The sequence below is a fragment of the Cuculus canorus genome, chromosome 3, assembly GCF_017976375.1.
Source record: "Cuculus canorus isolate bCucCan1 chromosome 3, bCucCan1.pri, whole genome shotgun sequence".
Classification (NCBI taxonomy): domain Eukaryota; kingdom Metazoa; phylum Chordata; class Aves; order Cuculiformes; family Cuculidae; genus Cuculus; species Cuculus canorus.
The window spans coordinates 41,264,052-41,291,821 of NC_071403.1; the positions used below are offsets into that span (position 1 = coordinate 41,264,052).

The 27,770-nt window shown below is 42.1% G+C and overlaps 1 protein-coding gene across 6 annotated transcripts in view; it reads left to right on the forward strand.

Moving 5' to 3' along the window:
* Nucleotides 1–4,868: 4,868 nt before the first annotated feature.
* The window catches only part of L3MBTL3 (L3MBTL histone methyl-lysine binding protein 3), an 80,362-nt gene continuing 57,460 nt past the window's right edge, over nucleotides 4,869–27,770 (forward strand). Inside the window, exons 1-2 of one of the 6 annotated variants that reach the window (XM_054061480.1) lie at nucleotides 4,869–4,980; nucleotides 15,114–15,225. In XM_054061480.1, coding sequence (XP_053917455.1) covers nucleotides 15,124–15,225 — 102 coding nt within the window. In that variant the 5' untranslated portion in view covers nucleotides 4,869–4,980; nucleotides 15,114–15,123. Of the gene's footprint in view, nucleotides 5,072–5,188; nucleotides 5,322–6,298; nucleotides 6,318–6,729; nucleotides 6,955–15,113; nucleotides 15,226–27,770 lie in introns of those variants that run through there. The other 5 variants (XM_054061481.1, XM_054061477.1, XM_054061478.1 and 2 more) reach the window with 5 other exon arrangements.

Genomic DNA, 27,770 nt, shown 5'->3' on the forward strand with positions numbered 1-27,770 from the left:
TAAAAATAATCCCTTCATTTGTTGCATGTTTCAACAGAATTATTTTCCGCATACGGAGTGCAGGCTGCAACCCTTTCTCATTCAGCTTCTGTTCCCAAGAGTGCTGTTTGTTCCTGTGCTGCCTCATCAACTTGTCTTCTTTGTGCATATTTAAAAATACAGCCTTAGCTCTCAGAGTGACTACTAGCTCTTGGATGACAGGTCTGAAGTATCCAGCTTGAACAAGCTTTCCAATGTAACGCTCTGCTGTGAGGCTGTTCTAATCTTACGCATGGTTGGAGCCAAAGACTTTTGCTAAGGGTAATGATAGTGGCCTTTACACGCAGCACGTGCCCACAAAACTTAGAGAAGAGCATGCAGGTAATATAATTTTACTTCAAAAAGAGTTGCCCACTTCCCTGTCTGTAAGTGAGATGCTGCTTATTACCACCCTTTCAAACTTCTTCTAATAAAGTCCATTTTAGAGACTGTCATGCTGTTTGTTTGACATATATTTCCTTCCTTCTTTCCCCTTTCCTTTCTTTCCCTCTCAGACTCTGCTTGTCCCTTTCCACATCATTTGTTCTCCTCTGTGTCAAGTCTCTCTTTTATTACTCCTCATCTTTTCTCTCTCACAGGACCTTTATTCTTACTAGTTTCTTTTGGCCTATTACCCAGTCTAGATCACACAATCTCTGCTCTACTTTGCACCCCTTGTCCTACAACTAAAGACAGTGCTTTCTCTCACTTCCTTCAACTAATTCAAGTTTTTGCCAGTGCTCCAAGCCCTGCCCTTGTGCCCAACCAAAATGTCCAAGCTTCTCACTTCAGTCTTCTCCTGGATCAAAAGTCCCCATCAATATTGCCATATTCCTAACTTGCATTTGACTCACTCTTAAAAACCATTTTTTCTGCTTTTAGATCTCATTAATCTGGTCTAGTACCTCCCAAATTTTCATAGACAGTATTGGTCTGGATTCACTTCTGCTCTGACAGTCTCATAACACCCACATCTGGCTTTGAATGTCTTCAGAATTAAGACCGCTTCTGGAAATCTTAGCAGTCTTGCACCTTTGATGAAATTTTTGAAAAATCTTTACAGTGTCTCAAAACTCCTAGTCTCTAGGAACAAGCTTTCCAAGGCTGCATGTAGAGTGCATCCAGGTGTATAATGGGTGGAAACCGGGCTGGAAAACACTGCATTTTTTTGAAGCACTCAGGTTCAAGCTTCTCTCCCAGGAAAAAAGACTGCTGCATGCTCAAGTTTGGGTCACAGTCTGGTAGTGGGTTCGATGTGGTCAGGGCACACACTCAGATTTGAAACCCAGGAAATATTACAGGTTCTCCCAGTTTAGCATGACATCTGAGTCAGCTTTGATAACTATTTTGGGATTTGTAGCAAAAAAAACTAGTCAATTGCCCTTGTAACTTCCACAGGAAATATTCCATTGACAACACATCAGTCGTTATTTCTTCACGTTGTCAGGAACATGAAGTTCCTTGGAGAGTGTGAGAGCACTGTTGCGGGGAAATGGAATCACCATGGACTGCAATTTGCCTGTCTTTCTTGCAAGTCTGGCACTCGCACCACCTTTCCTTAACCCAAACTTCTTACAACTTTTCTATTTTCCTGGCTTGGAGTTTTACAAAGTATCATACACAACTCTTTTTTTTCTTTTTTTCCCCCCTGCGATTGCCCTCAGGCCCTCTTTCCTGTCCTCCTGGTTTGGCTTGGCGAAGAATAACGTGGCAGACTGATTACTCTGTCCCTAAGAAAGGTCACACAATGAGCTGAACAGGTTGCTAGAAGGAGGGTGATGAAATGTCACATGCAGGCTATTTTTCAGGAACACGATCATTTTTCAGGCCTCTTAGTCTGTATTCCAGAAATTAAGTAATTTAGTAAAATGTAAATACTGAATTAGATCACAGGATGGTATAAACCCAATATGCAAACTGAACAGATAATTTATGTTTCTTTCTTCTCACCACCTTAAATGGTATTCAAGATTTGGGATTTGAAAGCCACGTATATGGATGTTCATGCGCATGCTCTTAGAAAAATAATCAGTATTTGGCTACAGCACAAACACCTATTCAACGAGTTACAAGAATACTCACAGAAAGACCAAATATAGCTGCTGCAAAATCTGTCATTAAACATACTGCCAAAGTCATATTAAACGCCATACTTACATATCAAAAACAAGCGTTCAAAATGCTCTGTCTTCAGCATACAGATGGAAGTCTAGTGTTAAATAAAATGGCAACAGAACTAATGCTTAAAGACCATATTTGAATAACATTTAATCTATTTTTACTCAATACATTTTTATTGACAAAATAATTGCTTTATTATACATCATGAACTGCCACAATATGGTTAGGGCAAGGATCGAAGAAGAGACAGAGATCAGAAGGTACCTTTATTAATTTCCCACGCCCTTTTATTTTAATCAAAGAGCTAACCATTTGAAACTACTCATCCAATAAAGCAGCTATGGTCTGGTTCAACTACTTAGTTTCAGTTCTGACTTCCAATGTACATCCTTCAAGGAACTCTTCCACCTCTGCCGTCATTATCGGTAAGGGGGTACACTCCTATGACTTTCACAAGTAGGTAAAACGGATTAGAATATAATGGGGTTTTACAAGTTCTATGTTTCCCTCTAAGATTTTCAAAGGAAAAGCGAAAAAGTCTTTCAAGCATAAACAAACTAACTGTGGATAACTCATGTGTCTTCATAACAGGGTATGGTACACCCTCCTGCAGAACCTCAAGGTCATCTGGAGAAATAATCCGTACAGGTTGAGCATCCTAAAGAGTTTTAAATAGCATCAAATTGCATCATTCTTTAAGTGTCTTTTGCAGAGCCTAGCTGATTTAATGCTACAATAGAATAATCCAGTTATTTGGCAACTATCTGCATAAAAACATTTCAATAACATTGGGAAACGATTTTCAGAAAAGCACAAAATTACTTCAGCCACAGTTTATTATTTGTTTCTAACCCATAAATTTCAGCAACTAAAAGTTTACTGGTGGAAAGTAGAAATTTTCTCATCCTTTGCTATTTTTCTCCATCCGTGTTTAGAAGAGTTTAAATACATGTTATCACTAATTATTACAATTAGGTTAATGCTGCTTTCTGTAATTACTTTCTAATGAACATATGTTCATTGATGAAAGCTGCAGCCTATATGCAATGCCATTTGAGCTGGAGGGTTGTGAGATATGTTCATCATAAAATAACTATCACATATTGTCCTAAGGCACCAATCCTGCAAACTCCTGGGTGTGAGTCCCATTTTACTGCTGTAAGAAAATCTAATTTAAATAAGAAGAAACTCTCAAGCTAGTATGGTAAAATCTAAGCAAAGCCATGTCTAAGTTGTTTGACCATGGACATAGTCTAAAGGAGGGGAGCTGTAAAGTTTGATTCTTATATATTTTAAAAATACGTTCTTAAGTAAATACTGTAATGAATGGAAGCTGAGACTGAGAAGCTTTCCTGTCAGAGGAGGACCACCTCCACCCTGAGCCCAGTGCAATGCAGTTCCTGCCACCGGGACACTACTGTAACACAAGATATATGTCTAATAGCAAAAAGTTTCCATTCGGTCTTGTATGAACCAATCTATAAGTTATTCTGACATTGCATGTGAGCATTTTTGCAGTATGTTTAATTCCATTGATATACAATGATGATATTTATTCTTGGATGTTTATTATTATTTATTAGTATTTCTGTTCTAGCAATTTGGGCCAAAGTTGCCACTGCAGATGTAGAAAGAAGTGTATCTAAAGTCATAGGAAAGTTAGCATGTTGATAACTGCTGTGATTAACAGAAGATGTATTGAGGTTTGAGGGTTAAGAGATTTGCCAAACTAATTAATATTCAAAATTCACTTTTACAGTTTTTATCGTAAGGACAGAGTCATCTTAGGGAGGCATTCTGTGGTTTGAAGAAATATTTCTTATTAGTGTAATTAAGATTATATTCTGTATTGCTTTATATATACATATATATATTGCTATATATAAAGCAATGCAGGACACAGTCTTAATTATATTAATATATATTACACACATATATACACATCTTTTAAAGAATCGCACAGACAACTGACTGCAATCCTCCATTCTTCCTCTTCCAAGTGTAGTTAGGCCTTGTGTACATCTGTTTTGCCTAACGTTCTTTTGCCCAACAAACCTCCTTGCTGGTGAAGGAAGTTCATCCTGGCCAATCCCATGAAACATCGTGGACCTTCTGTTTTTACTCTTTTCTGAACAAGTGACAGAAAATAAGCACTGAAGACAGAATTTTGTGAATACAGAGTAACCGATGGAGAGAACCCAGGTGGGTGGCACATCTGAAACTACTTTTAATTTGTAAACTGGATGGGTTTTACATGAGATGAGGGCCGTTCTACGGAACGAACGTGCGGGATGAACCCTGCGTTTGCGAGGCGCTGGAGCAGCTCTGTTCTCCCGCAGCCCGCGGGACCATTCCCGGTGCCCAACTCTGGTTTATGGAGAGGATGGGGGGCCAGGAGCCGCAAAGGGGCTCTCCCACCGCCCAGCACCTGGCGGCACCTCCGGAAACCAAGCCTTCCCCCTCCCTTTCTCCCCGAAAAGTGCGTTATTTTTGAAAGGCGCCCAAAATAGCGCGCGGCTGCCGCACAACTCTCTTTATTATTCCTCCGGCGTCGGCAGCAAAGCGGGGCGGGGGGAGACGGTGGGTGGGAGGGGGGCGGTGGGGGAGCGGCTGCCCCTCATCCGGAGCCGCTGCGGCGCTCGGTGCGCGGGGGGCGCGGGCGCGGGCAGCCCGGGCGCAGCGGCAGCGCGGGCGGGGAGGAAGAGCGGCGGCGGCGGCGGCAGTTTCCCCTTTCCCCAGCCCTGGCTCGGCGGGCGCATGCTCACTGGTGCCCGCAGCCCTGGACCATATTTGTCAGGACTACTCGAGAGACGGAGAAAAAGAGAGAGAGAATTTGGGGGGGTAAGGAGCGGCGGGTTCCGATCTGATCCGCAAGCCGTTTAGGGAGCCGCGATGGCAAAGGCTGGCGATGGGTTTTAATTTTCCCCCTTAGGTGAGGATGAAAGTTAGCGAGAGCGCGAGAGATAAAGGGAGAGACGCACCTCCTCTCCCTCCCTTACGAAACGTATCTGGGGAAGGGGAGGGGGGGCTTCTCCCCCACCACCTCGAGCAGAAAGGATGGAAGTTAATGCCGGGGAAAGTGGGCAAGTGTCTCGCAAGTGGCTGGGGAGCGGCCGGGGCACCGGGGATCTCACTAAATCATAAATGTACGAGTGTGAAAGAGGAACAAAAGAAAGAGAGAGGTGCCTGATATTTCTTTTTCTCTTCCCAAACACATGAAGGGAGTACATGCCTATATCTGTATGCGCTATATATTTATGTACATACACGGGCACGCGCGCACGAATGTGCATGTACATAGATGTATACACGGGGAGGGAGCTGTGGAAATGTTGGGGGGGGGGTAGGGGAGGGGGGGCTCCGAAGGAAAGAGGGGGGGAAGGGAAGGGGAGGAAGGGGAGAGACATTTTGCAGACTTGCCCCACCAATGAGCTTGTCAGTTGGCTCCATTTAATGACACTTACGGGGCACCGCCGCGCTGTGGGGAACAATGTGATGCGGGTGCCGGGGGGGGGGAGGGGGGGAGCGGGTGTTGGGGTGCGTGTGAGCGGAGAGAAGCGGGAAGGGGGGGGTTCGGGTGGCAGCGAGCCCCCTCCCTCCCCAGCCCCGGCTCTCTTTGTTCGCACAAGGCTGAAGGACGGGGAGAAGTGCGGGCAATGCGCAGCGGAGAGGGGTGCGAAAAAAAGCCCCGGGTTTGGGTTTTTTTTTTCGGTCGGAAGCGGCCAGAGGTGGCGGCTGGCGGGATGGACCGGTTGAATGTGCCGTGGGTCCCCGTGTGCGAAGGCCTCTTCAGCGCGCAGCGGAGAGAGTTTGTATTTCCCCGTCGCTCCTGCACTTTGTGTGATCGTGTGCGAGAGATATTTAAAATATAATCTCCCAATTTCCGCCATTTTGGGGAAAGTTTGCACACACATACACGTACGGAAAAAAAAAAAGAAAAAGCGGCTCCTAGCAATTTTTTTTTTTTTTTTTTAAAGAGGCGGAAAAAAAAAAAAAAAAGTGTTTCTGTCGAGTGCCGGGTTCCTGCCTGTGTGCGGTGCGTGCGCCGCGCTCGCTGCGGCAGGCGGGCGGGGAGCGGCCCCGGAGCCGCTCGGGGCTGCGGCGGGGGCTGCGCTGACAGCGGAGCGCCGGGGGGGGTTCCCGGGGGATGGAGCCGGCGGGGCCGCGCGGAGATGCGAGTGCGTGTTTTTTTGCTGAGAGCGAGGAGTTGGGGAGGGGGATGGGGGGTGGGGGGGGGAGGGAATAGGATACGGCTTTTTCTGGTGAAGTTGCGCGCTCTCGCCCCAAGTGCGGGGCGGGCTGGGGGAGCGCCCCCCGCGCACACGCCCGTTTCTCCGTCCCCGCAGCCGGTGCAGGGAACAACAGGATATCGGCACACTTGTTCTCGCTAACGTGTGCGAGGCGGTGTTTGGGGTTTTTTTCGGCGGGGGGGGGGGGGGGGGGGGGGGGGCTGTGGAGGGAGAAAGCGTTTTTTTTGTCGTGGGGAGGACGACGAGGGCAAGGCGCTCCCCGCGGAGCCGGAGCTGCGGCAGCGCCCGGGGCAGGGGGCGCTTTGCCCGCTTCCCCACCCCCCGTGTGTTTTTTTTTCTTTCCCTTCCCTCCCTCCCTCCCCGTCGGAGCGGGCGCACGCGAGAGCGTGAGAGAAAAAGTTGGAGCGCGGCGCCGGAGGCTGCGGGGCCGGGCGGGGGCGATCCCGCCGCGGGAAGGGGCGACACCGCCTCTGCCAGGGATGCGAGCGAACCCCGCAGCCCCCTAGGGAAAAAAAAGAGAGAGTTCGCCCACCTCCTCCTTCGCGCTGGGGGAGGGGAGGAGAAGGTAACATTTTTTCTGGTTTATTTTATTATGTTTTTTTCTGGTTTATTATTATTTTTATCCCTTTCCACTCGCAGACAACTGCCTTTTCCCGGATCCCGCTCTGGGAGGGTGGGTGGGAGGGAGGAAAAAACCCAACAAAACAACAGAAAAACAAAGACAACAACAACAAAAAAAAAAACACCAAAAAGGCAAAGGACCCGGTAAACAAGCAGAGTCCCTCTGCCGTTGTGCAACTTCCTCAGGAACACTTAACACCCAGTTCCTCTCCCACCGTGCTCGGGGCAGGGGGCTCCCTTCCCCCCCTCCATTCCATTGCCCGGGGCGGGGGGGTGGGGGTGGGAAAAGAAAAAAAAAGGAAAAAAGGCAAATTCAGGAGAGAAACGGAGCGAGTGGAGAACCGCTTTCCCCGAGCGCTCCCCCGCCAGGAGCCGGGAGGGCGCTTTTGTCTTGGCCGGTTCTGCCCGAGCTTCGGGGAAAGACGCGGACCTGAGCCCGGTTTTTTCTCTCCGGAAAGTTTCAAGTGCAGCAAAAGCGGCGCAAAAACTGGCCAAGGAGGGACCTCTGGTGGTGGGCCCGGTGCTGCCGGCTCCGGGGAGCGGTGGCCGCACCCGCCCGGCCTCGACAACGCGTCCCGGCTGCCGCTCCGCCGGCTCCGGGCCGGGGGCTGTGGGGACGCGGCGGGGACGCGGCGCCTGTCCCGCCCGAGGGCGCGGTTCGAGCTCCAGGGACAGGCGCCTTAGGGAAAGGAGGGCCCTGGGGGTGCCTCCGCGGGTGGTGAGGGTCGCAGCCTCCTCCGTGTCTTTTAATTAGCTGCGCTTCATAGCGCGGTGTGCGTAAGCTTTACGGCGAAAGGTTCTGTTCTCTGTTTTGTCCCGCTTTGTTTTTTCATTTTAATCTTCCCTGTGTAGTGGAGTGGTGGTGGAGTGACCACCTTTGCTGTTACATAGTTTTCTTAATCCAAATTTCAAAGCTGTTTAGGAATCTGTTGCTTTTTACCAAGGAAGTTCCACCTTCTTGTTAAGTTTCTGTGATGAACATCTGGAAGAGAGAAACTCCTCGAAACTAATGACTGAAGGCATTAGATCCCGGTGGTGCTAGATCCTCTTCTTTTTTTTGTCCCATTTTATTTTTTCATTTTAATCTCCTCTGTGTCGTGGTGTTGGAGTGACCACCTTTGGTGTTTCTACTCAGGAGAGGACGCGCAGTTGTGGGAGTTAGAAGTCAGGCAGTGAGTGTAAATAAAACTCGAGGTGCAGAAACTTCAGCGTGTATCACCTTAGGATCATAACAGGTTTCTGTTTCCTGTCCTTCAGGATTGTTTCATAGTTTTCTTAGTCCAACTGCAAAGCTGTTTAGGAATCTGGTGCTTTTTACCAAGGAAGCTACCACCTTCCCAGAAGTTTCTATGATGAACATCTGTAAGAGGGAAACTACCTGAAACTAACGACTGAAGGCAGAAAAAGCACTTTGCTTAGATCTGGGTGGTGCTAAGTCCTCTTTTTTCTTTTTTTCCTGGTGTGACTTCAGTGGCTTTGACTGTAGTCCAGTTGGTCTTCTCATGAATTGGTGCTCTACTGAAGGTGGCTAAAGTGATTGTCTTCTTGGATGATTTTTCTTCTTGGTTGGTCAGTTGCAGTGAATACTGATTGTGTTTGTTGTGGTGTTGTGGTGTATGTTTAACCTCCAGTTCAATGAGTTTTTCTAGAGTGTTGCTTTCAAAAGTTCTAAAAACTTCAGAAAACGATCATCTGATGAGTCCTTTCCCTCCGAGCTGTTCACTTTTATATAGAGTGTACCTAGTCTGTGAAGAGAGATGGTTGGCTTTTTGCGGGCTATTCCATTTACTCTTTGGGTTTTTTAATACTGCTGGCAAGTGGGATGATGGATTGTGAGTGATGGGTGTAAGGAACCAGGGATTACTTGGCGTGGGGCTTCCTGAAGAAAGTGATAGTGTGTGTGTGTGTAGTTGCGGCTTGTAAGTGCTCCAGTAGTAGGATCACTGGTCACAGTGGGAGGTAGGAGCTCTTTATGAATTGGAGAGAAGGCAAAGTCTAGAAGTGCAGTAACCCGCTGAGTGTATTTAGGAGCTAGAAAAAGGTGAATTAATTGTTTAAGGACAGCAGAGCTCGTGGAAGCTGCTGAGAACTGACAGAGGAGGGCGTGAGTCAGACAAAAGTGTGTTCAGCTGTATATTGAATTAACTTGGGTAAGAAATAACAGTTTGAAATAGGTCAGGTGATTGTGTGAGGATTTGGTGCGTCAAACTTCTTCTCAGGGAGGTGCCTGCGTGGAGAAGGGGAGGAGACAGGAATAAGCAAAAGCAGTTTTCTGTAACTTTCTGTGCCTAGTTCCAGGAATTAAGAAAAAATAAAGCATAGGACTTCAGAATCGTGGTGGTCAGGTCTTACTGTCTGAGTAGGTTAAACCTCCACTCAGGACTGTGAGGACAATAACGGGAATAAAAGAGTCATCAAAGCATTGCAGAGGAAATAATTTTTTTGGTGTGAGGTACAAGTTCTTTATAAACAAAATAGAAGTTGTCAGTGTTAAGTTTCCTTATATGATCGGATAGCTCTGGTACTGGATAACTATTGTTATTACAAGGTTGTGTGGATATGTGAAAATGAGGGAGTAGATGAAGACTGTGTAACTGTGTTACCCAGTTTCTGGCAGTGGTACACAAATGCCTGTATTAGCCCACTAACAGAGACCAGACTCGGTTGAGGACAGCATAAATCTTCCTTAGCACTGGTATGGACTGAGGCTTCACAGCAATTTATAATGCATTTGTGGCTATATCCTTTCTGTGAGGAAAAAGGTTTTAAGCTGAAGTATGGGGAAGCAGGAGTAAACATATACAGTACCTCCGAGAATCTAGTGAGCAGAAGAGTAGCAACAAATAAAGTAAGAGGAAATAACATTGAAGGAGCGTAATCAATAGGAAGTCTGATCTGCTTTCTGCTGTAGGTGGTAAGAACAGCAAAGAATTTTAAACTGAGATCCTCTTGTGATTATATATATAAGCTATGTATATAATCTTTAAAACAACTCACTTGTAATAAATTTCATGAGCAACAGGCAAAATAGTTAAATTTACTCAAACAGCTCTTCAACCCACAAAATAGAAACCTGGCAGAACTAGTAAAGTAGTTCCTAAACAACAAAAAACAATATTTTGAAGCAAATGTGTAATCTGAAAATAGTTCTTTTACTGAAACATGAAGACAATTGAACCATTAAACAGTTACAAAACAGAGCACATATTAGAATGTGGTGGATACCCTTAAAGTATTGTACCATTTCCTGTGCTGTTCCTGTTGTGGTGTATTTCTTTAAGTGAAGACTCAGGTGCAAAAAGATGAAAGGTAAGAAAGAGACAAGCGAGGAGTGCACCCAGCTCAAAGGGAGGATTGTGAGGGGAAAAGCAGGGCTCAGCCCAGTGGGTTTGCAGTCAGCAGGCTTTGCTTTTGCTGTCATTATGAAGCTACTTTAATATGAAGTCTGTCTGAAATAGAGAAAGCCTGTGTTTTGAGAAGTAAATCTATTTCATGTGGCTTCAGCAGTATAACAAGTCATCCCTGGTACTATCCACATTCTTACATGTTAAATAGAGCTGAAGTTGAGTATCCACTTGTCCCCTGATGTGTAGAAGTTGGTGTATTTGCAGGTCTGGTACACTGAGTTGTCCTCTTCTGATACACTTTGTTTTCCTGATTTATCGCTTAGGAAAAAATTGTCCCATTAGCCCATGGATCCTACGCCAAGCACCCTCATTCTTGGAGATGCCCAAAATAACCATCTACAGTATTATGGGGAAAAAAATCATCTGTTGCCTTTGTTTCTGAACATCTATCAGTGCTGGAGTCACCGAGCCCTGTAGGGGAGAGGAACTGTGGCTCAGCTCTATAAAGACATTACCTCCCTTGGCATCACTGTTTGTCCCCTTGGACTTCACACTTGGTGCCACTTGCTGAGACCTCTTCTGGCTCCACATGCCTGGTTTTGCCTCTCCTTGCAGTATCTGTTGGCTGAGGTGAAGACCAGCATGGGGCAAATCTGCTCGCCTGTCCTGTCATGGTGGCTAGTGAAGTCCCTAGAAGTGAAAATAAAAGTACACAGGGATGCAGAGAAGGAAAAGACACAGTATCGCAGACAGATGATGCCAATCTGGCTGTGCTGACTGGTGCTTTACTGCTGAATCTCCCTCTTTCTGCTGCCCCATGACCTGCTATTTAGTTGGCCCTGCTGATTAGAACTCATACGTTATTTCACAGGTGGCATCTTGTGTTTTCAAAATTTGGGCAGATGTCAGGTAGTTTTTTAAAGTACGTCTGAAAGAAATAATCTTTCTATTATTAATTCTTGATTTATCCAGCACATAACCCTATAATTGTTTAAAAATCTACTTGTAAGTTTAATTGGCATATTCTATCCTGTTGCTTTGCTTTACATCTTTAGAGAATCTTTCAGCAGATTAAACTATCTTATTTTTGTGTTGTTATTCTCATTAAGTATTTCCTCTGTGAGGTACTCATTTATTATTGAACCAGTTGGTAAAAATGAAGGTTCTTCTAAAGGATGTGTCTAATCTTATTTTATATGCTTGCTTGTTTTAATGTATTTATTGCACGTCTAAAACAAAGTTAATATTGCATTCTTAACATGAAACACACTCATAGCTCTATAAGTGTTGTAGATTATGGCTGTGAAGACTGAGATACAGTTACATTCCTAATAGTGGATTTTGGAGATGTTTTTGGAATCTGACTGTTTCCAATTCTTATTACTCTGTCCTTGTTTCCATATGGGATGGCAATCAGTGACAGGTATAGGGACAGTACTGTAGTTACTTCCCCCCTTAGTCATCTAGTGTTTCTAATACTCTTTGGAAAGTGTAGCAACAGACATGATAGCAAATGAAATCATTATGGAAGGAATTACATTAGTTCAAAGAAATACATCAGAGCTTTAAAAACAAAATAAGTAGATAAGGCATTCTGTAGTTTTCTTTGTTCTATGATTTAGATGTATATATTGTGATGATTTCATCCTTTTTAGTACCTCATTGCTGTAACAATTTAATTGGTCTCTATCTCCCTCCTTATTATCATTAGTAGAGGGATATACCCCTATCTTTCATCTGTCTAAACTCAGCAAAGCTGGAAACAGATACTTTGTTAAATGTAATTAATTTTGTTAAATTCATTTTTATCTGTATTGCTTGTTAACCTTTTCATCCCCACTAGGAACATTTCTAAAGGCTGCAGAATGTGAAAGTACAGATTGCTTTTGATGTTGAGTTAATTTTAAAAGGGAAAACAATGATGAATACCTTATCAAACAATAGAATATACCCTATTTCTCATTGCTACCTGAGGAAACTCTTGTTAGGTGGAATTAACTTAAAATTTGTTTGTTTGTTTTTTCTTGAGAGAAACATGACCTGAACTTTTCTGTTTTGTTTTGTTTTGTTTTGTTTTTACTTTAGCAGTTTACATTCTGTCTAAGTAGGTGAGGCTCTAAGATTATTATTTTTCCCAATGTTGTTTTTTCCCAGCTAGTTCTGTTATAAAGTGTGTATCGGAGTCAGCAGCATCCAGTGGAACGGTTGTCTGTGGCTCCTCCTCGCTCCTTGGGCAGTGGCCGCTGTGAGGAAGTGTTTCCCTACAGCCTCCCAAGTCTCTTCCTGTCTTCTGTCATGCCTTCTGCAGAAACTATTTGAATGTGTTTTCGATAATAAATAAACCACAGGAGGGTTGAGTGAAGTATCCTCTAAGTAGAATGGTAATTTAGGACTACTCAAAACTTCAGTTAATACAGAACACAGCTTTGTGTTTGCTTAATGATGCTGGTTGCAGGGAGCTCCTTACACCAATGTGCTTAAACCAGTATGTTTCATGACCTTAAAATTTCACAAGTTGCTGGATGGGTCTGATTTTTCAGCTACTCCTTAGCAACTTGGATCTTGTGTTCTTGAGAAAAAGAAGACCTGTGTCTCTGCTGTTGTGCTGCAGTTCAATTTGGTGGGAGCCTGCTTGAGTTGATCTGCTGCGGTGTGGAAGGCTGGATGCTTGGTGGGCTTGAGCTCTGCGATGTACCATTGGGTACATGCTCTTAGGTCAAACACAGGTTGTCAACGTCTTATTGCAGAAGCCTATCCTGAGGTGGGGTGGTGGATTTTGCCAGGGAGTGATTTTAAAAATAATGTCTGTGGCTTTAGGGAATTTCTCAGTTCGCACTGAAGTTGTTTAGATTTACTGACATATTTTAGAATTAATTTTTGTGCATTGGCAGCACGGTTTTCAGTGCTTTCTCACAGAGGATTACTGAAATTCGAGATGGAGAAGACACATTGAATCACATGGTTCTTCAAACTCAGTTACGTGAAATACGCGAAGTTTTGTCCAAAGAGCCCTCTGTGAACTCTGCCTGTTGTATGAAATAAAGGGAAATGGAGAAGCTTTTATCTTAAGCAGTGATTACTGACTGAGGTCCAGCTCTTGTCATCCTGTTGATAGTGTGCAGTGACTGTAGCGTTGTGAAAGTATTCGTGGAATAAGGTGTTGGTCAGGATTTTAGAAAATTCTGCTGGAAATGAGGAGGAAACCAAGAAGTATGAGGGAGTCCACATTGTGGACCCAAAACCCCCTACAGCATCTCTCTGTAGTGGTGGGGTTACAGTGAGTGATGTGAATTTTTCTGATGAAAAAATGTAAATTCATTTATTTTTCACGCAACAGAGTTAACTAGCTAAGCATTTTTCTCCTCATACTTTCAGTAAAAAGCTTCTAGATTACTTAAGTTTACTGCTGCTTGGTTTGCGTCTTTTTCTGTTATCTGTGAGTGAACAGATATCACTCAGTCTGTTTCTGTGAAAATTCCAGATTTCCTGGCAGTGTTGGATCAATATTTGCACATTTGAGGAGTGGGATCCAAGTTAGAAATAAGATTTTAGAAAACAAGATCAAGCACTGAGGAAGCTCTCTACCCATTTGGTTTTCAAATACTGACACTTGCAGCAAAAGTTTGCAGTATGCATAGAGTATGAGGCTTATAAAGTGTTTGTTAAAAGGTTCATAAAATATTGTTTGAAAAGGGGTGAGCTTTTGCTAATAGTTCACAAACCAAAGAGGAAGCTAATTTTGCTGCAGATTTTTTCATCTACTAGACATAGCACAGAAGTCCAGAAAGCAAATGAATGAGTCCTATTTCACATTGGAGGTAAAAGAGGTGCCAGGCCACACATTTGAAGATTTCTAGGTTTGTAAGAAGTGGAAAGGAAGGAGTTGGTGGTAGTCACAACTGGCTACTAGAAACATTTGCGATTCAGGACAACTGATGCTGTCTTTGTGGCAGTGACAAGTGCTGGGGAAAAGCCAGCGGGAAGTTTTATATACTTATGTTGCTTGTGCAAATTATTTAGGATGGGGTAAACTCTTACTATTGAGGAGGTTGTCCAGATGCAAGATTTCTGAAGACAAATATTCTCTGCTTTCCTTTCACTGTTCTGTAGCAGAGGGATCTGGTGAAATAAAGTCTGTCAGAGCAGTAGTTTTCCCTGGTGTAAATGCGCTTCTCTGCATGTAAATAATTTTTACAAATGCAGATCAATTTTTTAATGAAATTGTATGGAAACAGACAAGGAATATTTGAATGTCATGAGTCAGTGGAAATAAAAAGACAGTTTCAAATTAATTTTGAAATTTTAATTTGAACTTTGGTGAAACATTCACATCAGCGTGTTATTTAAGGAAAAACAATTCTATTAACCAGTGCATAATGTATTTATTATAGGCATATGCACTCATGTCCTGCCTTACCCAGAACAAATGTTTTTCTTAGGTGTATTTATGTTTTCCCAGTGTCAGTTTATTTGCAGTACAAAATTCTTCATTTCTCTCCAATACAGCTTCATTGATAGTTTTCTAGTGTATAAACCAAACAATATTTGTTAAGGTTTTCAAAAGATTTCCTCTTGTTTTGATTATGTTACTGTATATTATCATAATTGTCACCAGTTGTCCACAATGCCAATGTGTTGAGGAAGCATTTGATATTAATCTATGAAGTGTGTTTGAAGAAATGGGTAGTGATGTAAGTGTTAAACCATTTACAACATTTTCAGATAAAATCTTTTTCTTTTCTGTTTTTTTTTTTAGTACATGCATCATGAATGAATCCGCTTCTAGTGGAAATGGCCAAGAGTTTGATGTATTTAGTGCTATGGACTGGAAGGATGGCATAGGTACTTTGCCAGGAAGTGACCTAAAGGTAAGATATGTCATTTTTTTAATAAGTGAAATAAAAATGTTAAATGCTGAAATGAATCCATTTCACAAGCTGGTGTGTAGGTATCCACTTTTATGAATAAAACATGAATCTGCAGCTCTGAGTTAAGAGACTGTTGCCTGTTAGCTTTTAGCTCTGGAGTTTCTTGATTCAGTTTCTAGTGCTGGCACAGACAACTGTCATCCCCGTAGGAAGGCATAAATTAGCACTGCCTCAGTGTGTAGACAAAAGTAATCAAGTGTACAAAATCCAAAAGGAATCTCAAAAGTTAAGTGTGAAAATTCAGTCCACTGAGAGCACTGTATTACTGTATCACTGAGAATCTTTATACTGTAATTGATTCTTGGTTCTTTTTATTTCTAAAAATAGTTTATTTTTGCTGTGCTTTTGTCATGTAGATTGCTAGAAAAATTAATAAAATGAGTGCTTTTGAGCTTGATGTAGTTTTGAAATTGAATGATACTGGCATAATACTTATAATTATATTTTTCACACTGGTTGCATTTACTGGAGTAAATTCTAACAATTTTGTTTTCAGAATATTTTATGTATTTTTTATCTGGTACGATTTCCTGTGTTGTCAGAAGATGTCCTCTGCCGTGTTAGCTAAAAATACAGTTTCAATATTAGAGACTGTCTTGCAACTATTTCCTGTTGATTATAGTCAATATTTTCATATCATTCCATTTAGACTAACACTGATGAAGTTTTCTCATGGTTTGTGTTTTCAGAGGAATCTCATCAGAAAATGTGTGTTTTAAAAAAGAACTTTATGTCCCTTGGTGCCTGATACAACTTTTGTTGTTGAATTAAAGAGTCAAAAGAGTTTGAAATTCAGAATATAAATGTTGCAATTGTGTTTTTCTGTTGTATAGATTTGGTTGTCTCCAGAGCTGGAGATACCACAATCTCTCTGGGCAACCTGTTCCAGCATTTGATCACATTCATAGAGACTTTTTCCTGTTATGGATACTTTGTTGGAATTTCCCATTTTGCAGCTTGTGCCTGTTGCCTCCTGTCCTTTCACTGTGCACACCTGAGATGAACCTGGCTCCATCCCCTCTATATCTTCCCATTAACTGCTGGAAGACAGCATTTCTTCTTAAGACCAAGCCAACAGTTTTGCTCAGCTTCGCCTTCCATGTCGCCTGCGGCAGCCCCTGCTGTTTTGGTGGACATCTGCTGGAATTGCTCCTGTATGTCAGTGTCTTGTACTGGACACAGTAGTCAGCATGTGGTCTCATCAGTATTAAATAGAGGGGAATAATCAATTCCCTTGGCCTGCTGGCTACCCTCTTGCTAAAGCAACCCTGGATGTTCGCGGACACCTTTCCTGCCAGAGCACATTGCTGACTCATGTTCAGCTCCATAGGTCATCTTCTGTAGAGATGCTTTCAAATCGACAGCCCCCAGGCTGTGGTGGTGCACGCAGCTGTTCTGTCCCAGGTGCAGGGCCTAGCATGTGATTCAAGACCTTCATGACCTTCATGAGATCTTCTTAGCCCATTTCTTCTGTGTTTTGAGGTCTTTCTGCGTAGCCACCCTGCCCTTCAGTGCATCAGCCAGTCCTTCCAATTTGGTAGTTTACTTTCGCTGTCTGTATACATACAGAAATGTTTCTTGTTGCCCTTGCCAGTTTCTTGTCCAGCTGAGCCTTGGGTTTCCTAATTCCATCATTGTAAATTACAACAATATCACTATATACTTTCTTATAGAATGTTTTTCCTCTTTCACCTTCTGCTTACATCCTTTTTCATCTGAACTAAGTTAGGAGTCTGTGTTGGCCTTCATCCATGTTTGCTTAACTTCTTGCACATTGACATGCATCATTCTGGTGTGAAGTCCTTGGAGAAATATCCAGATTTCCTGGGCCTCGTTACCCATTAAAACAGTCTCCTGTATGATCCTGCCAAGCAGATTTCTGAACAAGCCAAAATCTGCCTCTCCTGAAGTCCAGTGCTGCTATTTCACTCTTCGTTTGGCTCACTTCTTTCAGGATTTCAGACTCAACTATCTCATGGTTGCTGCTGCCAAGGCTAGCATCAGCCTCTGCTTCCCGACTAGTTCTGTATTTTTTTAAAAGTCCAGGCTTTTAAAATTCCTTTCTATTTTAATAAGCAACGCTGTGTGAAAGGCAAAAATAATATTGAAATATTTGAGGAATACAAATGAAACAATGCAGGAACATATAATAAACTCATACAGATTGCTGGTATGGGCTTTGTTCGGTTCTGGTTACCCTATGTCAAAAGAAACAAAACTGAAGCAAATGTTGGGTCATTAATTAGTAGAGGAATGAGAAAGCTGCTGTACAAAGCAGAGAAAGGGACTGGAAGCTATAGCCTTGGATAACTTCAGGAAGTCATGCAAGGAGATTCTTAAATATGTTGTGTTCAGGAAAGCATGAGCTTCAGTTTAAGGTTGCTCTTCTGTTTTATATTTATTTTATTTTTATTTTTATTTGGAAACAAACGGCTATTTGATTTTTGAACAGAGATTCTTTCTTTGATCTAGGCATTAGGGAAGACACAATCAGAGGTGTGATGGTAATGTATGCAGAATGATGGAAGATACAGAGAGAATTGGCCAGGCAGCTCATTCTGATCTTTTTTTTTTTTCCAAATGCAAAAGTAAGTAGTTACTGGATGAAATTAAAATAGAGCCATTCTAATGCTGCCTGAGGAAAGAATATTTTCTAACAGTGCAGAATTAGCCTGAAGAGCTCACTGCACCAGGGAGCATTGACACTCAGTGAAAGACAAGGAGTTTATATAGTTAACAAAAGAATTTGAGTTGTTAAAATAGGGAGGATTTTTAAGCTTTTGAGACAATGGTAACAGCTAATTTTTTGGGGCTGCTTCTTATTACTGATAGTTGAAACACTGACTAATCCCTTGAAATGTGATCATGGAAGATATGTTACGCTTTTTGTGGAATTCTCAGAATGGAGTTAACATGGATGGTTTACCTGAACTGTCCTCATAACAGAAGATTTTAATACTGTGTTCCAAACCTGAAGAAAATGGCTTTATATAGCACTTACTTCTTAAGCTCACATGTGTCTTTCAAAAAATATAATAGACTTGTTCCACTAAAGATATCAAACCATTGCCATGTATTTATGTTGAAAAGCAATTGAAAGATCTGGTGAAAACAGTGTACTAGCGAGATGTACAAATCCAAAGATTCTACTTTTACAGTCTGTTGATAGATTAGAGTGCCTATTTTTTTATTAAAAAGAATTTGAAAACTGGAGGCCAGTTACAAGTGGGGTTCCCCAGGGCTCGGCATAGGGTCCAGCCTTGTTCAATGTCTTTATCAATGACCTGGATGAAGGCATTGAGTGCACCCTAGCAAGTCTGCGGATGACACTAAGCTGGGTGGAAGTGTGGATCTGCTGGAGGGTAGGGAGGCTCTGCAAAGGGATCTGAACAGGCTGGACCAATGCGCTGAGACCAATGGGATGAGGTTTAGCAAGGCCAAATGCCGGGTCCTGCACTTGGGGCACAACAACCCTATGCAGTGCTACAGACTAGGAGAAGTCTGGCTAGAAAGCTGCCTGGAGGAGAAGGACCTGGGGGTGTTGGTTGACAGCCAACTGAACATGAGCCAGCAGTGTGCCCAGGTGGCCAAGAAGGCCAATGGCATCTTGGCTTCTATCAGAAATGGCGTTGCCAGCAGGTCCAGGGAGGTCATTCTCTCTCTGTACTCAGCACTGGTGAGACTGCACCTTGAGTACTGTGTTCAGTTCTGGGCCCCTCACCACAAGAAGGATGTTGAGGCTCTGGAGGGTGTCCAGAGAAGAGCAACAAAGCTGGTGAGGGACCTGGAGAACAAGTCTTATGAGGAGCGGCTGAGAGAGCTGGGGTTGTTTAGCCTGGAGAAGAGGAGGCTGAGGGGAGATCTTATTGCTCTCTACAATTACCTGAAAGGAGGTTGTGGAGAGGAGGGAGCTGGCCTCTTCTCCCAAGTGACAGGGGACAGGACAAGGGGGAATGGCCTCAAGGTGCACCAGTGGAGGTTCAGGCTGGACATCAGGAAAAAATTCTTCACAGAAAGGGTCATTGGGCACTGGAACAGGTTGCCCAGGGAGGTGGTCGAGTCACCTTCCCTGGAGGTGTTTAAGGGACGGGTAGATGAGGTGCTGAGGGGCATAGTTTAGGGATTGTTAGGAATGGTTGGACTCGATGATCCTAGAGGTCCTTTCCAACCTGGTGATTCTATGATTCTATGTACGTCATATGGCATTTACTTGTCTTTACTGCTTGCATGATCATAGAATCATAGAATCATGGAATGACTTGGGTTTGAAGGGACCTTAAAGATCGTCCACTTCCAATGCCTCTGCCATGGGCAGGGACACCTCCCACCAGAGTAGGCTGCTCAAGACTCCATCCAACCTGGTCTTGAACACCTCCAGGGGTGGAGCATCCACAGCTTCCCCAGGCGACCTGTTCCAGTGTCCTCATCTCATTATGAGGTTTTATGTTTATTTTTACATAGGTGCTTTTAAAGAAATCGCTTTTCTTTTATGCTATGTTAATATCCAGCCTTGTCAGATTATCAGGTGAGCATGTTTGAGCAACCATTCTCTTCTAAGAACCACTTCATTTTTGTGAATATACGTTCCTCTATTAACAAAAGCTGGTAAATAACTTTTGTAAATAGTGTGAAGTGCTTGAAACATTTACAAATATCTTTTCTCAGTATTTTCTTATCATTGCTTAAATTTACTTTTCTTATGATAGAAGTAACAACTAAGTCAGAAATAGGAAATGGCATGATTTCTGTTTGTTACGAAGTCCTATGGGCAATTTCATGCCTACTAGATAGACTTTAGGGAGCTAAGCTGCACCAGGGGGAGCCAGGTTAGATACCAAGCTTCTGTTCTCAGCTGTGCTATGGTCTCTTTTGACTACATCTGTTTCTACATTGATAAAATGCTGAAAATGTTCTTTTCCTATGATTTTGTGCAGTATTAATTGTTATTTTGTCACCTGTAGGTGAAGGGTGTGTAAATAGATTCTCATACAGATTTTGTTAAAACTCTTCAGCAATATTAGTCATAAAATAGTTAATAATTCCTGAATGCTGCTTTAAGCATGCAGTGTGACAGATCAACAATAAGTGATTGTGGAAAACGCTAGAATTTCAAATTATACAGGGGATAGAGAAAATTAAAAATTGTACAGTATGGTGCACTGAAGACTGAACTAAAATTTGGGTGTTGTATATTAGCTCTTTCAAGATGTTTAAATAAAACAGAAAACTTGAATTCCAGTAGAGTTTAAAATAGTTTACAAATTACAAATGCCTTCATGTGGCAGGCGAAGTAATGTATGTTCATCTGAAAAACATCAGTGCTTACCAGTTACTCTGCATGGTGTGAATGTAAATGTGAAATAGTCTTCTTTTTTTCCCCCCCTTTTTTTTTAAATCTCTGTGCTGAGTACAGGCAGTAACACCATCACTTCAAGATTTAAATGTACTCATTAAATTGGAAAAGCTGTAATAATTTACAGTCACTTCCTACTGCAGTGACAGAAGTTTATGAAGTACTTCATAATGAGTTTTCTAGTGCTTGTGTTTGGAAAGTGAGCTGTTATTATACTGTCTGGATGGAATTTTGGTTGTTATTTCCAGGTTGCAAATTGTGCTTGAACAACAATAACAAAAAGATGATGAAAAAATTAACCTGTAAATAAAGTTGGGCAGCTAATATTGTAGGAAACTAACTATAATAGTGGATCGAGAATGGTGCAATAATGGTCAGTGGTGCTTGGGTATTTCCACTCGCTCTATGAAGAAGGTAGCAGTGAGTCAGAGTGCTGTGTTTCTGGATATATAGGTGCGGCAACTCAAGGCAGTAAAATGCCTATGCCTGTTCTGAAAGTGTATTCAAGCTTGCTTGAGATTAACATTTTGAAAACAACTTAATTTTTTTTCTCACATGATTATATGTCAGAAACACCAGTAGCGTCTCAGGCAATAACTAACCACAGTGTTTTTTACTGCAAATCTGTCCTCACACAGGGGCACGTGCTGCACCGAATCTGGGGGAGACTTTTTTTTCTATCTCAGGTGAGAGTCCCTCAGAGTGTCCATAGGAAACATCAACTGTCAGGAACCGTCTAAATCACTGCTTTCATCAGAAAGGCATGATTCCAGAGGGAAGGCAGACCACCTTCAGGGAAGCTTGTAAGGGGTGGTGTAGGGAGGGGAAAGCAAGGCAGAATAGGGTTTCTGTGGCTGTGTGTGAACCTCAGCAGGTGTACCTAAGGGCCTGGTCTTCTGCACACGGAAGTAACTTTCTTCTGTTGCAATCTAATATAATTAATTAGCTCATGCTGTGCTTCATTGCCATAGATTTCTGGGTAAAACTTTGAAGTGGCACAAAATTATTTTACCTTATTTAAGAAAAGAAGGACCAAAAAGGACATTCCACTATTAAAATTGCTACAAGTTGCTATAACGCCCAAGTCAGAAATGCTGGAATTAGTTTTGCCTTTGGATCGTTAGTTGGGCTTCCTCTTGTGTAGTCATGGTAGAGTCTTCACTTAAGCGATCATGTGCCAATTGCAGTAGATGCTGTTAGACTTGTGTGTAATTGGGCAGAGGATTTCAGGAAGGAAAAGTAATAGGTTTTTTTAATTAATGCAGGTAAAACCCACACAGGAAAGCTTAGCACTGCACTTGTTTCTACCACAGCCTTCCTGTGCGGTGCCGAACAATTCACTGGAACCAAAACTTTGGCAGGTAGCCATTAATTTTTTGTCACTTGCTTGGGTTCCCCATGAGATATTAGTGTTTGGTATTTAGAAGTAATTCTGGCCAAAATAATTTGGGGCCAGGGCAGCTTTGTAGGTCAACTTCTGGATCAATAAGCTTCAGCTTGGCAGGCCTTGACTTTTGGCTCCATCACCAATTTATGTATCATCCTAAGAAAGTCTGTTTAGTTGCAATTTCCTATGCAAGTGGAGATAATAAGGCAGCTGGAGTTTGCAGTGGAGAGAAATAATTGAGAAGCTCTCTGGTACTAAGTTAATTTCTGAGCATGCAGAGTGGAGCAGAGAGAGTGGAAGAGCCTGAGTGTTTCGAGAATGAAGTAGATAAACATTACTGTGGACAAGCCTGAGGTGTATCAGCAGTTTGCTGAAGAACTGTCCATCTCCCTTGCCATGTTTTCTGATGGTACGTAAACTTTCAGTTCAGAAGTGATGAGAAAATGTTCCGTTTTTTTCTTTTTAAGGTTGTAATTTGATAGTAATCCTTTCCTTTCCTGTTTATACCTAAACCAGATAGGAGAACTCTTTCCTTTTGGATGCAGACTGTTCTCTCTTCATTACTTAAGGATTAGCCTAGTGCAGTGTTACTGAAGCATCTTAAAATCAAAGGTTGCTTGAAGTGCTTGACTTTCTTGCTGTGATAGCATCATTTCAGTGAGGGGGGTCTGGCCTTTGCAATATGGAATTTAATCTTTACTGATTATGATTTAGGGAGCCCTAAACAGCCTGGGGTCCTACTTAAATTGTCTTTTGCAGAGCAGGAGCAGGCAGGCAGGATCTCTTCTCATCATTAAAGACAGGTACAGGGGTACATTCTCCTAACCATCTACATCCCTGAAAGTGTCAAAATTTTGTGACTAGGCAAGCATCACTGATCGCGTGCTTACTGAGTGCTTTGAAATGAGCTGGGAGCGGCTTACTCAGAAGGGTGAAGAGCTAGGAAGAGATATTTTTATTTTCTTTTGTAAGTGGCTGAGAACAGAGGTTTTGTTTCAGGAATTACTTTGCACTGCATTGTAACAGTAATTGCTGGAGTGCCCAAAGCTTTTTTAGATACATACTCTTTATTATTTCAGTGGTTTTTTTTTAAAAAGGAAAATAAACAGTCATTCTGCTTTCAAACCATGTAGATTAAATAAGACTGACTTTACTGCTTGAAGAAAGAGTATAAAAATACCCAACAGCTGCCTCATTTTCTGAGTGCTATCCAGCCCCTGCCTGGGGCAGGGGTTCTGTGGAAAAAAAGAGTATATGACTATGCTTGTGAAGACTGTAACTCAGAGTCTCACAGAGTAGGAGAATGGTTGAATGGACAAGTTCTGGCATTTACTAACTTATTCAACTTAAACAGTATGTAAAAAATAACTTGTCATATAGCAGTATGTGGTTGTCTATAGGTGATTTCTTTGCTTTAAAGAGAGGAGGAGCTGTAAGGTGCCAGAAAGGTTCTGGTTTATCTGAGTAGTCCCACTGACATCACTGTGATTAAATCGTAATTAAAATCAAGAATTATGGTAACTATTTGCTAACCAGAAATCTGAGTTTAGTTCTGTGGCTTGTATCGCTGGAGTGACAGGTCTCGGTCCTTTTGACAGACTGCTGTGTAACTCTACTACTTTAATTACTTCATAGGCATAAAGAGAATTTACTCGGTTTACTTTTGTTTTGGATAATATAAATTTTGCAGGTTTCTTCTGTGCTAGTCCACAATCGTGCTGCTGTGGGCTCAAGATGAGTTTTATACCTGAAGTTACTGTCAGAATGCAGCAACAATTATCTTTATTGCAGTGAACTCTGTCCTTATCTTGCCCAGTAGATGGTAGTGTTGGCTGTTTTTTATAATTTATTTTAAAGCTGAACATTAAGATGCATGGGGTTTTTCCTTCTTTTTTGTCTTTGCACTTTGCACAGTAGTTCCTCTTTTATTTATTTCTTCTTATTTCTACCTGTTCTCCCAAAGAATATTTTTACCAGTATAAAAAGTAGCGGTCTTTATTCTGATTTGATCTTTGTGGTTACTGATGAGATCTTGTATGTTCTAGGGGCACAACTAAGAGCAAACGGAGATAGTCTAATCTTTGTTGCTCTGAATTAGGCACATGCAACAGTGAGGACTTAATCTGAAACTAGATTGTACATATTCCTTCCCAATAGGTTTGAGTTTTTAAGAATTAATCTGCACTATGGTAGACATTTTGCATTGTTTGCAGATTTATTTATATCCTGCATGACAAATACTCAGAGTATTTTTATGAAACATGGAAAAAGAGAATTGAAATCCTTACATAGAACTAGAGAGTGCCTTCCTGCCTACATGATAAGGCAAAGAGCTTCCAGTAGAAAGGGGAAGGTCCAAAACCCAACGAAGGAAGGACAACAGAAGTCTGCCTCTGGTGTTATGCTTAGTCATGCTTGCTGGGAAAAAGTGAATTTCCATGGTTGAACGTAGTACATGATGGGCAAAGAATGTCAGGCTGGTCAAGAACATGGGGCACCATTTTCGTTAGAAGAACAGGAGAACTTGTGCTTGGTCTAATAAAATCAAGTTTGGGGATACATAATTCCTTGCTTCCTACACCCAAAAAGTAAGTGCTAAGGTGGTAAAGCTAAGTAACCCATAGAGTAATGTTGGATTAAGAATAAATGGGCATAAAATGATAATAAATAGTTGTAAATGAAAAGTTAGCAGAAAGGTTTTTTGAGAAAGAAATTCAGGAATGGACTTTCAGTAGAAAATCTGTCTGTTTCTCCATTGCAGCTGAAACATTTATGAAATACTTTGTGTGATACTGTTGCCTGCAATAAACAAAGGCGTTGTCTCAGTGACTGGTGATGCTTGTTCCACTCTTGTGTAAATTTTAACACAATTTTAATTTTAAAAAAAATGTTTGTTGATAGTCGTTTCAATGCCTGTAGAAGAGCTTAGCATGTGGACAGACAGAAATGGTTCAGAAAGTATTTATAATGTTTGAGTATTGCATATTTAAGCCTTGATTTCCTTCAGTGTGTTCTTTATTTGTTGAATAAATATTTAAATATTCCTGGGGATTAAATTAAGAGACATATACGCTGAAGTTCTGGTATATCAGGGCATTGTTTACCAAGAATGTGAAAATGTATCTCCAAGTGGAAGGAATCTATAATAATGTTTAGATGGAAGGTGCTGTTTGATTCCTCTTTGATCCTCATGGAAACTTCTTAACAGGGCAGCTAAGTAAGTTCTGTTTATACTTTCCCACTAACACTTGGACTGATCCTGCCAACTCAGTTTATGATATGTTTGTGTTAAAAGAACTGCACTAACTTGAAAACGAGTATTTTTGCCCTTGTTGCTTCTCTGTACATGAAACTTTGAACATTAATTTTTCCATGCAAATGTTATATTTATTTCTGTTTGTCTAACTATGGATTCACTCTTGAAAGCTGTTGAGATTTCTTTGTCTTCCTCTTTGTCTTATGATCTTTTAAGACCATTGGCTCCATTGGGTGGGATAGAGAATTGTCTTCTTAGAAGTTTACTTAAAATTTGCAAACAGGCATTTGACAAAAGTCGACTGCATTGAATTCACGCACAACAAGCTTTATAATTCTCTTTTGATCACTATTTTTCATCAGTGGGAATTTTACCGTTTGCTTTAATGAAGACAGGTTTAAGGAAAATCCCTTCATCAATGACTTTATCCAGTGCTAATTTATATATTTACTTAAGGGATCTGTGACTTAAAAACAAATTTTTACTTCTCAGAAAGCTATGGATCCATCCTGAGAAGTTAGCTCAATGGCACTGCTTCCTTTCCTCTATATCACCTGCCGTGAACTTCCAGACTGTCAAGACACCTGGGGAATTATATAGGAGGACTACTTTTTAGCTTGGATCACCCAAAACAGACGTTTATGAAAGTGTTGAATTTTTTCATAGACACATAAACCACCATTAATGTAGATCCGTTTTTGTCATAATTCCAACAGTAGACAGGAGTTGGCATGTTACTCCGGCTGCTCTTAACTCTGTTGGCTTTATGCAGCGTACTGCTCTGTACACCTATCTGCTCATCCTGGTTTTAAGCATTTAACCTCTGTTCACAAGCTTTTCATTGCTAAAACCAGAGTACAACTCCCCAGCTTTGAGGCATATTTCTGGTCAGTTTTGGAGACCTCAGCATGCACTGTCATACTGAAGCTATAGCTGGGGAAGCAGTGAGTGAAAGCAGACATACCTGCTTCAGGTTTGCATCCAAACAAGAGCTGGTATGTCTCTGACACTGATAAAAGAAGAGTCTGCAGGAAAAAAGAGGAGACACAGAGGTCAGATGAGGCAGCTGGGCCAGCAGTCCTGTTGTGCTGTCCGATGTGCGATGACAGTAGCAAGTGGTTAATCTCCATCACAGAACCCGTCTTTGTGTGGTGACCTGACTGTTCAAGAGCTGCCTCTGTAACGGTTTGGTTCTTCCTGCCATGGACAGCCTCCAGTGAAATGATAGCTTGGGAGCAGCCTTCACTGTAGTCATCCGTCTTTCATTGTTTGATGCCATTCAGTCAGCCTGCTGAAGCCAGAATGGCTGGCAGGTTGCTTCACTAGCTGGGGTGATGTCCTTGTGTACCACAGGAGGCGCCGGTGGAGGAATATATGGATTGTGTCAGGGCTGGAACATCAATCACATCATAAAGAAATATTCCAGGTATTAATTGGACTGTTTGGAAGTACCTTTGGTGTGCATATGTTCTGGTTGATATTGTTTGAAGGTGCAGGAGAGTATTTCCAGAAGTTGGTTAGCAACTTCCCTGTGACCTGTCAGTTGCTGGGCTGCATCACCATGTTTTAGTCTGTGCTCACAGCCTGCTTGCTGAGCCAGCTGTTGCAGAGTTAGAGCTCTTGGAGTGAGGAAGGTTTTCCCTCTGGCTTTCAACTGTTGCGGAGGTAGCAAAGCACTAATAGCAAAATGAGCTTAACCAAAATAGGAACCAGGCTGGGTGCATAAGTCAGCTGTAAGACACAGATCCTCTTTGGAGTGGTAGCAAGCATGAGTATCTGTCTAGATTGAAGTATGAGCACGTTGGTGTTGCTGCATGTGTTTGCCTTTCAAAGCTGAACACCTGGTCCTTCAGTCCAGATGGATTTATTGACAGTTTATCCACACTTGTTTATCTGTTGTGAGCATAGTTGATCGCAAAGAAAAACCTTGGCTCTAGAAGTCATTCTCCTGTGTGAGGTCCTCTGTAGTTACTGAGTTACTTACATTCTTTAGGACCTGGTGACTCCGCAAATGCTGAGGCTTGAAGGACTGAAAGCACACTGTTGCTGTGTCTGCGTCATGGAGCAGCTTACCTTTGCTTTCAGTCAAAGGCTTATTTTTGGTACTGTACCATAGCAGGGTCCAAAGTAAATATGCAGCCTCCAGAAGCACAGAGAAGATCAATTTAGTGCCAGGCCATTGTTCATCTTCTAATTTTTCCAAGTTGAAGTTATCTGACTAGAGAATCAGAAGTAGTCTTCATGCTACTGCCCTGGAGGAATATTCTTGGAGGTGGGTGCTGAAGAGCTTTGAAAGACTCTCTCAGATGTAATTTTCCTCTGGTGGTGAGAGCGCCTCACTGTTGGAGACATGTCCTCTGTGGCAAAACTTGGAGAGTTACATCCCTTCACTGTTCAGAGCAGACATCAGGAACAAAACGCTACCTTGAGTTCAATGCCTGTAACCAGCTGTGCCTGCAAACCGCATAGTGACTGGGAAGCTGAAGTTT